This window comes from Strix uralensis, chromosome 4 (genome assembly GCF_047716275.1).
Source record: "Strix uralensis isolate ZFMK-TIS-50842 chromosome 4, bStrUra1, whole genome shotgun sequence".
In the NCBI taxonomy this organism is placed as follows: domain Eukaryota; kingdom Metazoa; phylum Chordata; class Aves; order Strigiformes; family Strigidae; genus Strix; species Strix uralensis.
Genome location: NC_133975.1, coordinates 65,996,514 through 66,006,054, shown reverse-complemented (window position 1 = coordinate 66,006,054; position 9,541 = coordinate 65,996,514). Strand labels below are relative to the sequence as shown.

The 9,541-nt window shown below is 52.5% G+C and overlaps 1 protein-coding gene across 2 annotated transcripts; it reads right to left on the bottom strand.

Moving 5' to 3' along the window:
- Positions 1–2,526: 2,526 nt before the first annotated feature.
- Positions 2,527–8,033, bottom strand: GC (GC vitamin D binding protein). 2 transcript variants are annotated; one of them, XM_074865140.1, is made up of 13 exons: positions 7,925–8,033; positions 6,261–6,330; positions 5,685–5,817; positions 5,381–5,592; positions 4,835–4,967; positions 4,596–4,690; positions 4,157–4,286; positions 3,806–4,008; positions 3,454–3,586; positions 3,238–3,335; positions 2,913–3,045; positions 2,754–2,817; positions 2,527–2,621 (listed from the first exon to the last, which is right to left on the bottom strand). In XM_074865140.1, exons 1-12 carry the CDS (start codon positions 8,031–8,033, stop codon positions 2,764–2,766), a joined length of 1,503 nt encoding a protein of 500 aa, XP_074721241.1. In that variant the 3' UTR covers positions 2,527–2,621; positions 2,754–2,763. The 2 variants fall into 2 exon arrangements, with proteins under 2 accessions (XP_074721241.1, XP_074721239.1); XM_074865138.1 differs by having other exon boundaries at positions 2,527–2,817.
- Positions 8,034–9,541: the final 1,508 nt, after the last annotated feature.

Genomic DNA, 9,541 nt, shown 5'->3' with positions numbered 1-9,541 from the left:
ATTAAAGCTAAAAGGAGCCTAAATGCCAATGCTAATAAACACTCTCGTTAAATAAATACAGAGGGCAGAGCAGGCATGTGGCTGTCCAAAGCCTCCTGCTGAGGTAGGCAGCGTTTTCCCACATGCTTTTGAAGTCAGAATGCAGTGAGCGTGGGTGGGTTTTGGCCAGCCAGCCCTGTGCCAAGGGCTGGGGAGCTGGTGGCCAAATGCCCTGCCCAGCCACCGGGCTGGCGTGCAGACAGAGGTGGGATGTTTCTATCCCAGTGTTTGGTGCCTGGTGAGGCTGCTCATGTTCACAGAAGACACCCCAGGCTTGCTTTTTTTAATAGCTTTGCTGTTCCTCTGTGGCATTTTAGGGTGTTCCCTGATACCCATCAGCTTGGTGGGGTTCAGCAGCCCCAGAGCCGCTGTCAGGCAGATAGAAACCCCCTGGTCAGGGCTTGGATGGGCACGTTTGCAGGCGAGGGAATAGCAAGGAGCTGAACATCCTTATGCCCTTTGTCTTCATCTGCTGATTACCAGCAAGGCTTCAGGTTTTTTAAGCCCCTGATAGCCAAGGGGATGGAACACCACAGCAGCAAGTGATGCCTGCTTCTAAAAATGTGTAGGGCAAATCCCTTGCCAGAAGTTTTGTGCTCAGAGTGTGAAGGGGTGAGTGATGCAGGCTGCTCTGGAGAGAGCCTGGGCTTGGCTTCTTGCTCCCTCCATCGTGCCCAGTCTTTCAGCATTGGGAAATGCCCTTGGGATATCACAGTGCACACTTCTCACCCCGAAAGCTGCAATGATAATAACAACTGCTGTTTTATTTTCCCTTTTTTTCATATCTATCAGCACATTTCCTAGAAGAGGCACACAGCAGAGATGTTCTTGGCTTAATTGTATTTCTCCAATTTTTCTTGGAAACTCAGAAGGTCACTGTAATTGTTAGCCCTTACCATATGCATCTTGAATTTGACGGATGCAAATACGATGCTGAAATGGAGCGAAAGCTCAGGCTGGTCTTTAACACCTTGTGCCTGATAGAGACTAAACTGCTTTAGGGGAGGGATGGAACAGGGCCTTCTGTCGGAACAGGGCCTTCTGTCTGACCAGGGCCCAGGGGTGCAGTGGTGACTGTGGCTGGTCCCCAGATCTGTTGCCTTGGGTATCACCTGCAGCAAGAAGCTGAAATGGAACACATCTACGTACAGAGTGATGTACCAGGAGAGGCAAGAGAATTTCCTGGCAATGCCAAGTATATGAATGAGATGTGGGTCCCTCATTCCAACAGAAGAGGATAAAAAACAACTGTTAATTATCCTGGAGAATAAAGCACAATGTAACAGGGTAATGGGTGGGTGGAAGCGGTGTCTCAGTGTCTGTGCATTAGCTGCTACAATGCAGTAAGGTCCAGCCCCAGGTTGGTGGTAACTGCCTGTGTGCTACCGTACTTGGAGAGTGTGTTCCACACCCATGCAGAGAAAGGGTGTTTATCTTGCCCAGTGACACGTGCCTTGCACAAAAAAAAGGCAAGTTATACTTTCTTCCTAGTTCTGCCCGCCAAAATAATAATGTCTTGCCACCCCATGCAGCCTCTACGGCTCCACATCATGGGGAAACCAAGCAGAGACTCAGGAGCTACAGATGCTCTCCAGTACAGAAAGGAACCAACATGAAGGTTTTTTTCTTGTTTTCACTTAAGGTTGGGTCTGGTGAGCGTGGCAACTTGACTGCTAAGGCTGTCTGCAAAGTAATTACTCTGGGGCCTTAATTAGCTTTAAATTGATTTCTCCCAATTTTGGCCATTAATTCTCTGCCTCTTGTGGAGCTTTTCCTTTCCGGATGGAGCCCCTCTGCCCCACTGGTAAGTCCACTGCTCCTTTTGTATCCCTTTATTTCCTTTATTGTTTTCCTTTGATCATCACTTCAGCTCATCCGTGTTTTATTGCCACAGCACAAGCTGTTTTAATTTGCTGGTTTATCTATGCACAGCAGAGCTCTGTGCCCTGAGGTATCATTATCTGCTTTCCTTGGTATATTTAGATCTTGTTCTCCTGTAAAAAAATGCCAAATTTGGGCTCAGGGGATTTTCCCGTTGTTTTCCCATGTGGGTTTGCCATCCTCTTACCTCCCAAGCCAGGGCTGCTTTGCCCACAGCACCCCAAAACTCAGCCGGTGCTTGGCAGGGCTGGGCTCAGCTTGGCAGGCAGGCAGGGAGGCTGCAGGAGTCTCATATGGGCAGGGGAGCAGGATTTGGGGTATGGAGCAGGGAAGTTTGGGCTGCAGGGGTGCCCAGAGGCCCCACCTTGGGTGATGGGCTAGTGCCTCCAGCTAGCTGAATATCCAAATACCCACAGAGAGCCATCTTTGGGAGCACTTGATGAGTGTTTTCGGTGTTCTTGATTAATTTTTTCAACCATTAGCTCCCAGGACTAAAGCAGGGATCTCTCCTCCTTTTCCTCCTGCCTGTAGAGCCAGGGCCATGCCCCTTCCCAGCCCTCCCCACTGCACTGGGGGTGCAGAAAACCTTTCCAGCAGCAGCGAGGGTGCTTTTTTAAGTCTTTTATTATGGCTGCAGGAATACATTGGTGGTGATGCTGGCAGGCGACAGGGAGCCATGGGCTCGGTGTCACCTTCCTCTCCTAGCACAAAGAAGAGCAGACGTCTGCAGGGCGTCCTCCAGCTGGCTTCCCTCATGCTCTTTTTCCATCCATGCATCGCTGGAGAAGTGGTCCCCGATGCTGGTGTGCCAGACCCCCGCCCCATCTGCTCACCTCTAGGCACCTAACTCAGCAGGCAGGATCCCCCGTTGCATGCCTCTCCCAGCATTGAGCTCACCTGCGAACCAGGGAGGAAAAGAGCTGAGGGTCAGCCCCGGAGTGCAGGGGCTGGCCGCCAGCACGGCGCGGGGTGGTGTGGGGCCACAGCTTTACCTTGGATGCGCAGTAGAGGGGTGGTGAGTTATGGGAGCAGCAGGTAGAGGCGAAGTCGGCTCGCTGCTCCACCAACTGCCCCAGCAGCTCAGGGCCAGCCTCTGGCATCATCTGTGTCAAACTCTCCCGCAGCCTGCAGTGCAGGGACCCGAGGGCATTAAATTCCCGTGCGCATTTTCGGGGGGGGGGAGCATGAGTGGATGTGTCATGCTTCCCCATATTTTGCTGCTATTTAGCCTCAAAACCACTGGCTCCATTCATGCACCCTCAAAATTTTGGCCAAATTCTGATTGCATCCAGTTTTGGGCAGGGGGCAAAGGCTTACCTCTTCTTGAAGTCGAGGAAATTTAACTCAGTGTACTGTCCGCAGAGCTGGTTGGCCTTTTCCAGGAAGCGGGGCAGCTCTTCTCCCATCTGCTGGCGCTGAGTGGCAGAGGATGGCTGTGAGCAGGCTGGGAAAAGCCTCTGTGGGGATTTTGGGTGACACAGGGCCAGGGTGGGAAGAGCAGGGTGAGACACCGGAGCCATCCCTGCCCCTCACCTTGCTGTCCAGGCAGGCGGAGGTGTCCTTGGCAGAGCAGCACTCCCCCCTGACTTTTTCACAGGCATCGTATAGTTTGCCAAGGAAGGTGTCGGGGACGCTGGTGTGTCTCCGTGCTAGCTCAAACAGGTACCTGGAGCAGGAAGAATGAGTCGCCGTATGAGTTTTTACTACCAGTGCTGCTCAGCGTGGGATAGGGGCTGCTTTTCGCATCTTTGTGCAGCTCCTGGGGGCAACACTTCTGCGAGAAGAGAGGATGCTCCCCTGGTTATCCTAATAATAATCAAAGCATATAATGAAGACAAGGGAAGCAGGAAGGGTCAGACACTCAGCCAGCATGGGTACCGCTCACCTCTTGGCGTGGAGAGCCCCATCCTCACTGCACAGCTGCTTGTTCATTGGCTTCTGAGCCTCTGGCAGTTTGGGGGCGGGTGCTGGTGGCAAAGCCGAGATGCAGAAATAGTTTTGCATGAGGTTTGTCCCCTTGCAGCAGTCAGCAAACCTTTTGTCTCGGGCTGTCAGTGCACTGCAGACCTTGGCCATGTGCTCCGATAGCTGCAGAGAGGGGAGCAGAGGGTGTGTGGGGTTTGGTATCCTGCCGGGCCTGGTGAGGCTGCGACCCCCTCACTGTGATGGGGTTCTCTCCCTAAGCCCCTGCTGTGACTTGGGATGTGGTTTTGGGGTGGGGTCCTGTCTCTCCTACCTTCTTCTGCATACAGTCCTCAGCCACCGAGTCGCAGCACTCAGAAAACACCTCAGCAGCATCTTCTGCCAGGGGGAAAAGGTCCTCGAAGGAAGCACTGGGCATCTTCTGAGCAAGTGAGGTGAGGTAGCTGGGCAGGCACAAGGCATACAAGGGGCTTAGGGAGCTCAGCTCCCCTTCCCCTGCTAACAACTCAGAGAAGGGGTTTCGCCATGTAGAGGTGCGGGAGGGAGATAATGCGGAGCCACGGGGCTCACTCTGTGCCTCCATTATACACAGAGCATTCCCACAGGATGCTACAACACATCTTGTTTTTACATCTTAATTAAAATTTAGCTTTGTGAATGCTGCCTGAGAGCAGGATCCGCAGCTGGAAATAGGAACACACTCCCACCCTGACCCATGTTCAAGGAGAGAAAAGGCCATTTCCCCCTTTTACCTGAAAGTGACTTTGTCCTTCCCATACTCCGTGAAGCGGGAGCAAACCCGGTTTGACATCAGGGTGAGGAGGGAGAGGGTTTTCCTTTCCAGTTTCTGCCACAAAAAGAAGATGGAGGTGTCCTCCAAGGGAAATGCAAGCCTTTCCCAGCCACGTCTCCTTGGGCTGTCGGCATGGTTCTCACCCGACTCGCCAAGGAGCAAGGATGAGGATGAGCCCAGGGCTCCAAAGGGCCTCACCTCCTTCAGGAAGCAGGCAGTGGGTGCAGGGGAGATGCAGCAGGTAGAGACCATGGAGAGGAAGGTCCTGGTGGAGCCAAGGAGCACGGGCAGGGGCGCCTGGCCATAGCTGCTGGCGTACTCGTGGAGAAACCTGTGGCGGAGGTGGGCTGAGAACACCTGGTACTCCGTGATCGGGTGCTCGGGTGCAGGAGATGTAGGGTTTTTGGGGTGTTAGGGGATGGGAGCCCTCTCCAGGTACCACCCCATGCTTCTGGCTTATTGTGCCAAGCCATCGCTCAGGCTGGTGGCCCTTCTCCAGCTGCTCGCACAGGCAATGGCACACCTCATCACATTGGTAAAATCCTGTTCCTGGGGCTTGTGCAAATGCTGGACACCCCAACCTTTTACTCTGATGCACCGGTGGCCCCACAGCCATGATGGAAGTGGGGTGAGACCGAGAGAGGTTTGCTTGGTGAGCACTCGGACGTCAGCTGGCACCAGCACACACCTGGGCTCAACCGGGCGTTATCGGCGAGACTGAGCGCCATCCCCAGCCAGGCTTACCTGTCGGCAAAGTCCTTGGGGTCCTTTTTGAAGGCCTGGCAGAGCTCTTCGTTGGAGGGCTGGAGGTAGCGGGGCAGCTCCTGGGGCGGGTGCTGCAAGGCGGCCAGACACAGCTTCTGCTCCAGCCCCTCCTGGGCACAGCACCCAGCTGTGCCAGCGTGGGCTGGGAAAGGCGAGTTCTCACCGCATGATTTGGCCGACAGAGCTGAGGACTGTGGGAGGGAGAGGAGGTTACATGCCAGGGGCCATCCTGTCCACCCACTCCCAGTTTTGGGGTCCATCACCCAGTTTCGGTTGGACTCACCCCAGCATCGTAGCAGGAGGGGTCAGCACCTTCAGCACAGCAGGTTTCAGCCAGGGAGACGATTTCGCCAACGAGGTGACTGATCTCCTCGAAGGTGGCATTGGAGAATTTTCTGCTGTTAGCGATAATGGTTCTGGGAGCAGGGAACAAGGAGAGGATGAGCTGGTGGCATGTTTATCTCTCTTATAAAAAAAAAAAAATCACATTGCAGCACCATTCTGTCAAAACAGGTTTTACCACTGTCAGCTGGAGAGGAGCAGCTGCAGTGCTACAAGAAATAGCAGCGTATTCCTTGGGAAACAGCCCGGAAAGACCCAGAGCAGGTATCAGGCTGGAGGTTGCCCTTTCCCAGGGGATCGTGGGCCATCTCTGTTAGAATTGCTAATTATTTAGGCATCTAATTGTTTTTGAGGAGTTCAACAATAAAGTAAACTTTTCTCCTGTTACAAGCCATTGGAGTCCTCATTTGCAGGGAGTGAATAAATCTTCTCCTTTCTAAGATTATTTTTATTTAATTTTTTGTGGTCTTGGCTTGCTGAGTGTCCTGGGAGGGCAAATACAGCAGGAGGTACCTACAGGGTTCGGAAGTTCTCCTTCCCCAGGGCCTTGAACTCCTGGCAGACTTTGTCCCGGACATAAGCTTTACCTGTAAGTGCAGAAAAAGGATTTGAGAGCAGGATTTGTGCCTTGGCTCACTTGGGTGCAGCCTGGGTAGTGGCCAGGGAGCTGGGACCCGGCAAGCCTGCATCTCCTGGGGCTGGGGTTTGGGAAAATGCTGGCTTTGCTTTCCCTGGCAGTACCACCTCTGATGCCCTCTCTTTGGGTGGCAATAGAGCTCATTTCCAGCAACCTTTCTCCTTGCAGAAAAAAACCCCAACAAAACAACAAAGCAGCATGACTCTGCTTAATTGACTCTCCTACAGAAAATAACTTGGGTCTTTTGCTTTTTGCCAGGGAAAATGATCATTTGGGGAACTGCCTGTTCCCACTTGGCCCTCTATTTTGTTCTCACTTTCTGCTTTCCTCCCTGGTGGCAGCAGCAACGGCATGGGAATGAGAGATGCTACGCCACCACAAAATGCGGTCCAAAGTCTGCGGGGCTCTTGCTTTATTCCCTTGAGGATTGTTATTTTTTTATGCAGTTGCTTCTTTTCTCAAGTCAGACTTGGCCGTAGTCCCTGGAGAGATGCTGGCACGGTGCTGCAGACCAGCAAAAGCTGCTGCTCCAGCTCTGCAAAGAAAGGGGCAGGGGGAAAACCCTTCGCTGTAGCTGTGACAGCTACAGGTAAAACATTAGATGTGTTCACCCCTTGACCAAATGGATATTTCTGTGTGTTTGAAATGCGTGGTGTTGGTTTTTCTGGCAGGTTTTGGAGAGTGTAAAGGCTGGGAGCTCTGGAGACAGGAACCCAGAGATCAGGAACACCCAGCCATGAAGACATCCCCAGTGACTCTCATCCCTGGAAAAATGGCATTGATTTTTGCTACAAATGGCATTGGTTAGACTTTGGTACCGGCAGGGTAAATACTGATACCGCTATTTACTGATATTACAGTGCAGAGCAGGGTCATCTCCCCAAAACTGAAGGGTTATGTGCTGTTACACTGAAGGTCACATTGTTTCAGTGGGAAAGAAAGGGTGAGGGGGCTTTTGCAAGGCTGGTAGCACCAGGTTAAAAAGAGGAAGCTATGGTAAAAGGCAATTCCCTTTCCTTGCAGGAACAGTGGCTATTGGTCCTGCTATAAGTGCCAACTTGTTGCATTTCTTTTTGTTTTCATAAAGTGGTGTAGGAGAAGTAAGTTTCAAGGGAGTTTTTTGGCAAGTGGGTGATTTTGGAGCTGTGAAGGCGGTAAGGGGTGGCACAGAGCATTGTTTCCATCTGAGGGATGGGTTTTACAGTGAAATGGTGCTTGTGAAGGGGGTCAGAAAATCTTGTTTTCCCTTGCAAAGGGAAGAAGCTGGGCCCTGTGACACTGTCCCCTCCTCCTCCCTCCGCCCCCAACCCCAGCCCAGACTCTTCCTCTCCCAGCTTCTCCAGCATCACCCCAAAGGGATGTCACGGGTGTCAAAACATCACCCCATGCCTTCCCTTTCCTCTCTCTGATTCCTACCGGGTGATTTGGGAGTGGGCTGGGGAGAGGGGAGGCCACTGAAAACCACCGGAGCTGATGGTCCCCAGCCTCATACCCCTCATCCCCAGGGGAGAGCAAAGCCCCAGGCACGTGATAAATGCCCTTACCTCTGTGCTCGGCGTGCGTAGTGGCTAAAAGCAGCAGCAGGGCGAGAGCTGCCTTCATGTTGGGGCTGGTTTCCCTCCTCCTGCTGAAAAATGGCACTGGGAAACCCATCCTGGCTTTTATATGGATGGGTTGCCAATTACCAGGTGAATGATTAATCCCGTTGGTGGGGCAGAGGGCAAGCATCCTTGGCCTGCCTGCCACAGCCTGGGTGCCAGCGCCTCCAAAATCAGACTGATTTTAATCATTAACTCAGCAAAATGGGGATGCATTGCTGTGGGACCTCAGGCAGGGTCCTCCTGCCCATGATGGATGATGGGCGCAACATGAACGACAAGAGGAGATGTGCCAGGCAAAGTATCCCGTGCATCCCACAAGTGGCAAAGCCGTGTGTGGTCAGGCCAATAAATGGTCCTTCCAGCCCCATGTGAGGAAGGACCCCACACTTTTGGGGTGCAAGCAGACCAAATTGTCCCAGGGTAGTGATTAGGTGGGGACAACTGCTCTGTGAGGAGATGGTGGCCTGATGCAGTTCCCTGCTCCGCTGTGATCATGTTGCACAGATGCTGGGTCAGGGTGACTCCCACCCAAAATGACCGATAGCCGGGGGTTGTACATGCAGGTGCCCAAAAGTTTGCTGCTTTCTGAGATCATGAACTTCTTTTTCCCCTCCTTGGGCTGGCAGCAGAGCCCCCCGAGAGCTGCAGCAGAAGGGGCGGCGGGTGCTGTATGTGGCACAGCAAGGTGCTCAGGCTCAGGGAAAGAGGGACCGTGGAGCCACCAAGGTCAGAGCAGCTTATTTATTCAGCCTTTGGAAGGCAGACGGCGGGCATCATGACCCGAGACTGCTGAAAAATAAATATCTAGCAAATACCACCCCAGGTTACTGGTGTTTGCTGAAGCAACTGGCTCCTCTTGGGTGGCTTCCTGTGGGCGGACAGACCGATGCCACCTGGGGCTTTTTAAGAGCTCAGTCGTGACTAGAGCAGCCAGATCTTAAATATCTCTTTCGCCAGGCAAGAATACAGAGAGTTTGCAGCTGTTTTGGGGCAAGTGGCATGTGAGATGGCTGCTGCTAGTCTTGGGCCACTCTCCAAATCTTGCAGTGGTGAGCTTGTTTCTTGGGACAGTTCTGCAATAGTTGTGGTCTAGAGGTGGCTCTGGGTTAAAACAGAGGTGACCAGGGCTTGTGTGCACCTCCAGATGTGTGGAGAAGTGAGTTTTCTTGCTTTTGCTGGGACTAAAGGTGCTTTTCCCCTGTGAGCAGCCCCACCTAGGTGTATGTGCCAGCTGAGATGCTCTTCAGTACAGTGGCAATGTTTTCAGATCTGGGGAATAATAAAACCAGAAGCAGCAGCATACTGTGTGTACTCGGAAGGATTCAGGGCCATTAGAGGTCAGAGGTGGGTTTGATTACACTGTGCTTGTGGAAGCAATCTGGGTAATGGGCTATTTGGGTATAAACCCAGATATTTGGTCTCTTTTGTGACTACCCTGTATGAATCAAGCTGTAATTTCCCAGAAGCTTGCTGTTGAGTCGCCACCTATTCAGCCTGGTTTGAACAAAAACTTGTGTATGGCTTAAACCAGATGGAAGATAATTGCTTGTAAAATCACTG

What these genes read in the sequence shown, in the direction of transcription:
- GC (XM_074865138.1), bottom strand. Translation starts at nt 8,033, where the DNA reads ATGGGTTTCCCAGTGCCATTTTTCAGCAGGAGGAGGGAAACCAGCCCC. An exon ending in AAGGACAAAGTCACTTTCAG is followed by an intron (nt 4,287 to 4,595) that starts GTAAAAGGGGGA and finishes GTGCCTGCCCAG; the next exon opens with CTACCTCACCTCACTTGCTC. An exon ending in GGGGCTCTCCACGCCAAGAG is followed by an intron (nt 3,587 to 3,805) that starts GTGAGCGGTACC and finishes TTCCTGCTCCAG; the next exon opens with GTACCTGTTTGAGCTAGCAC.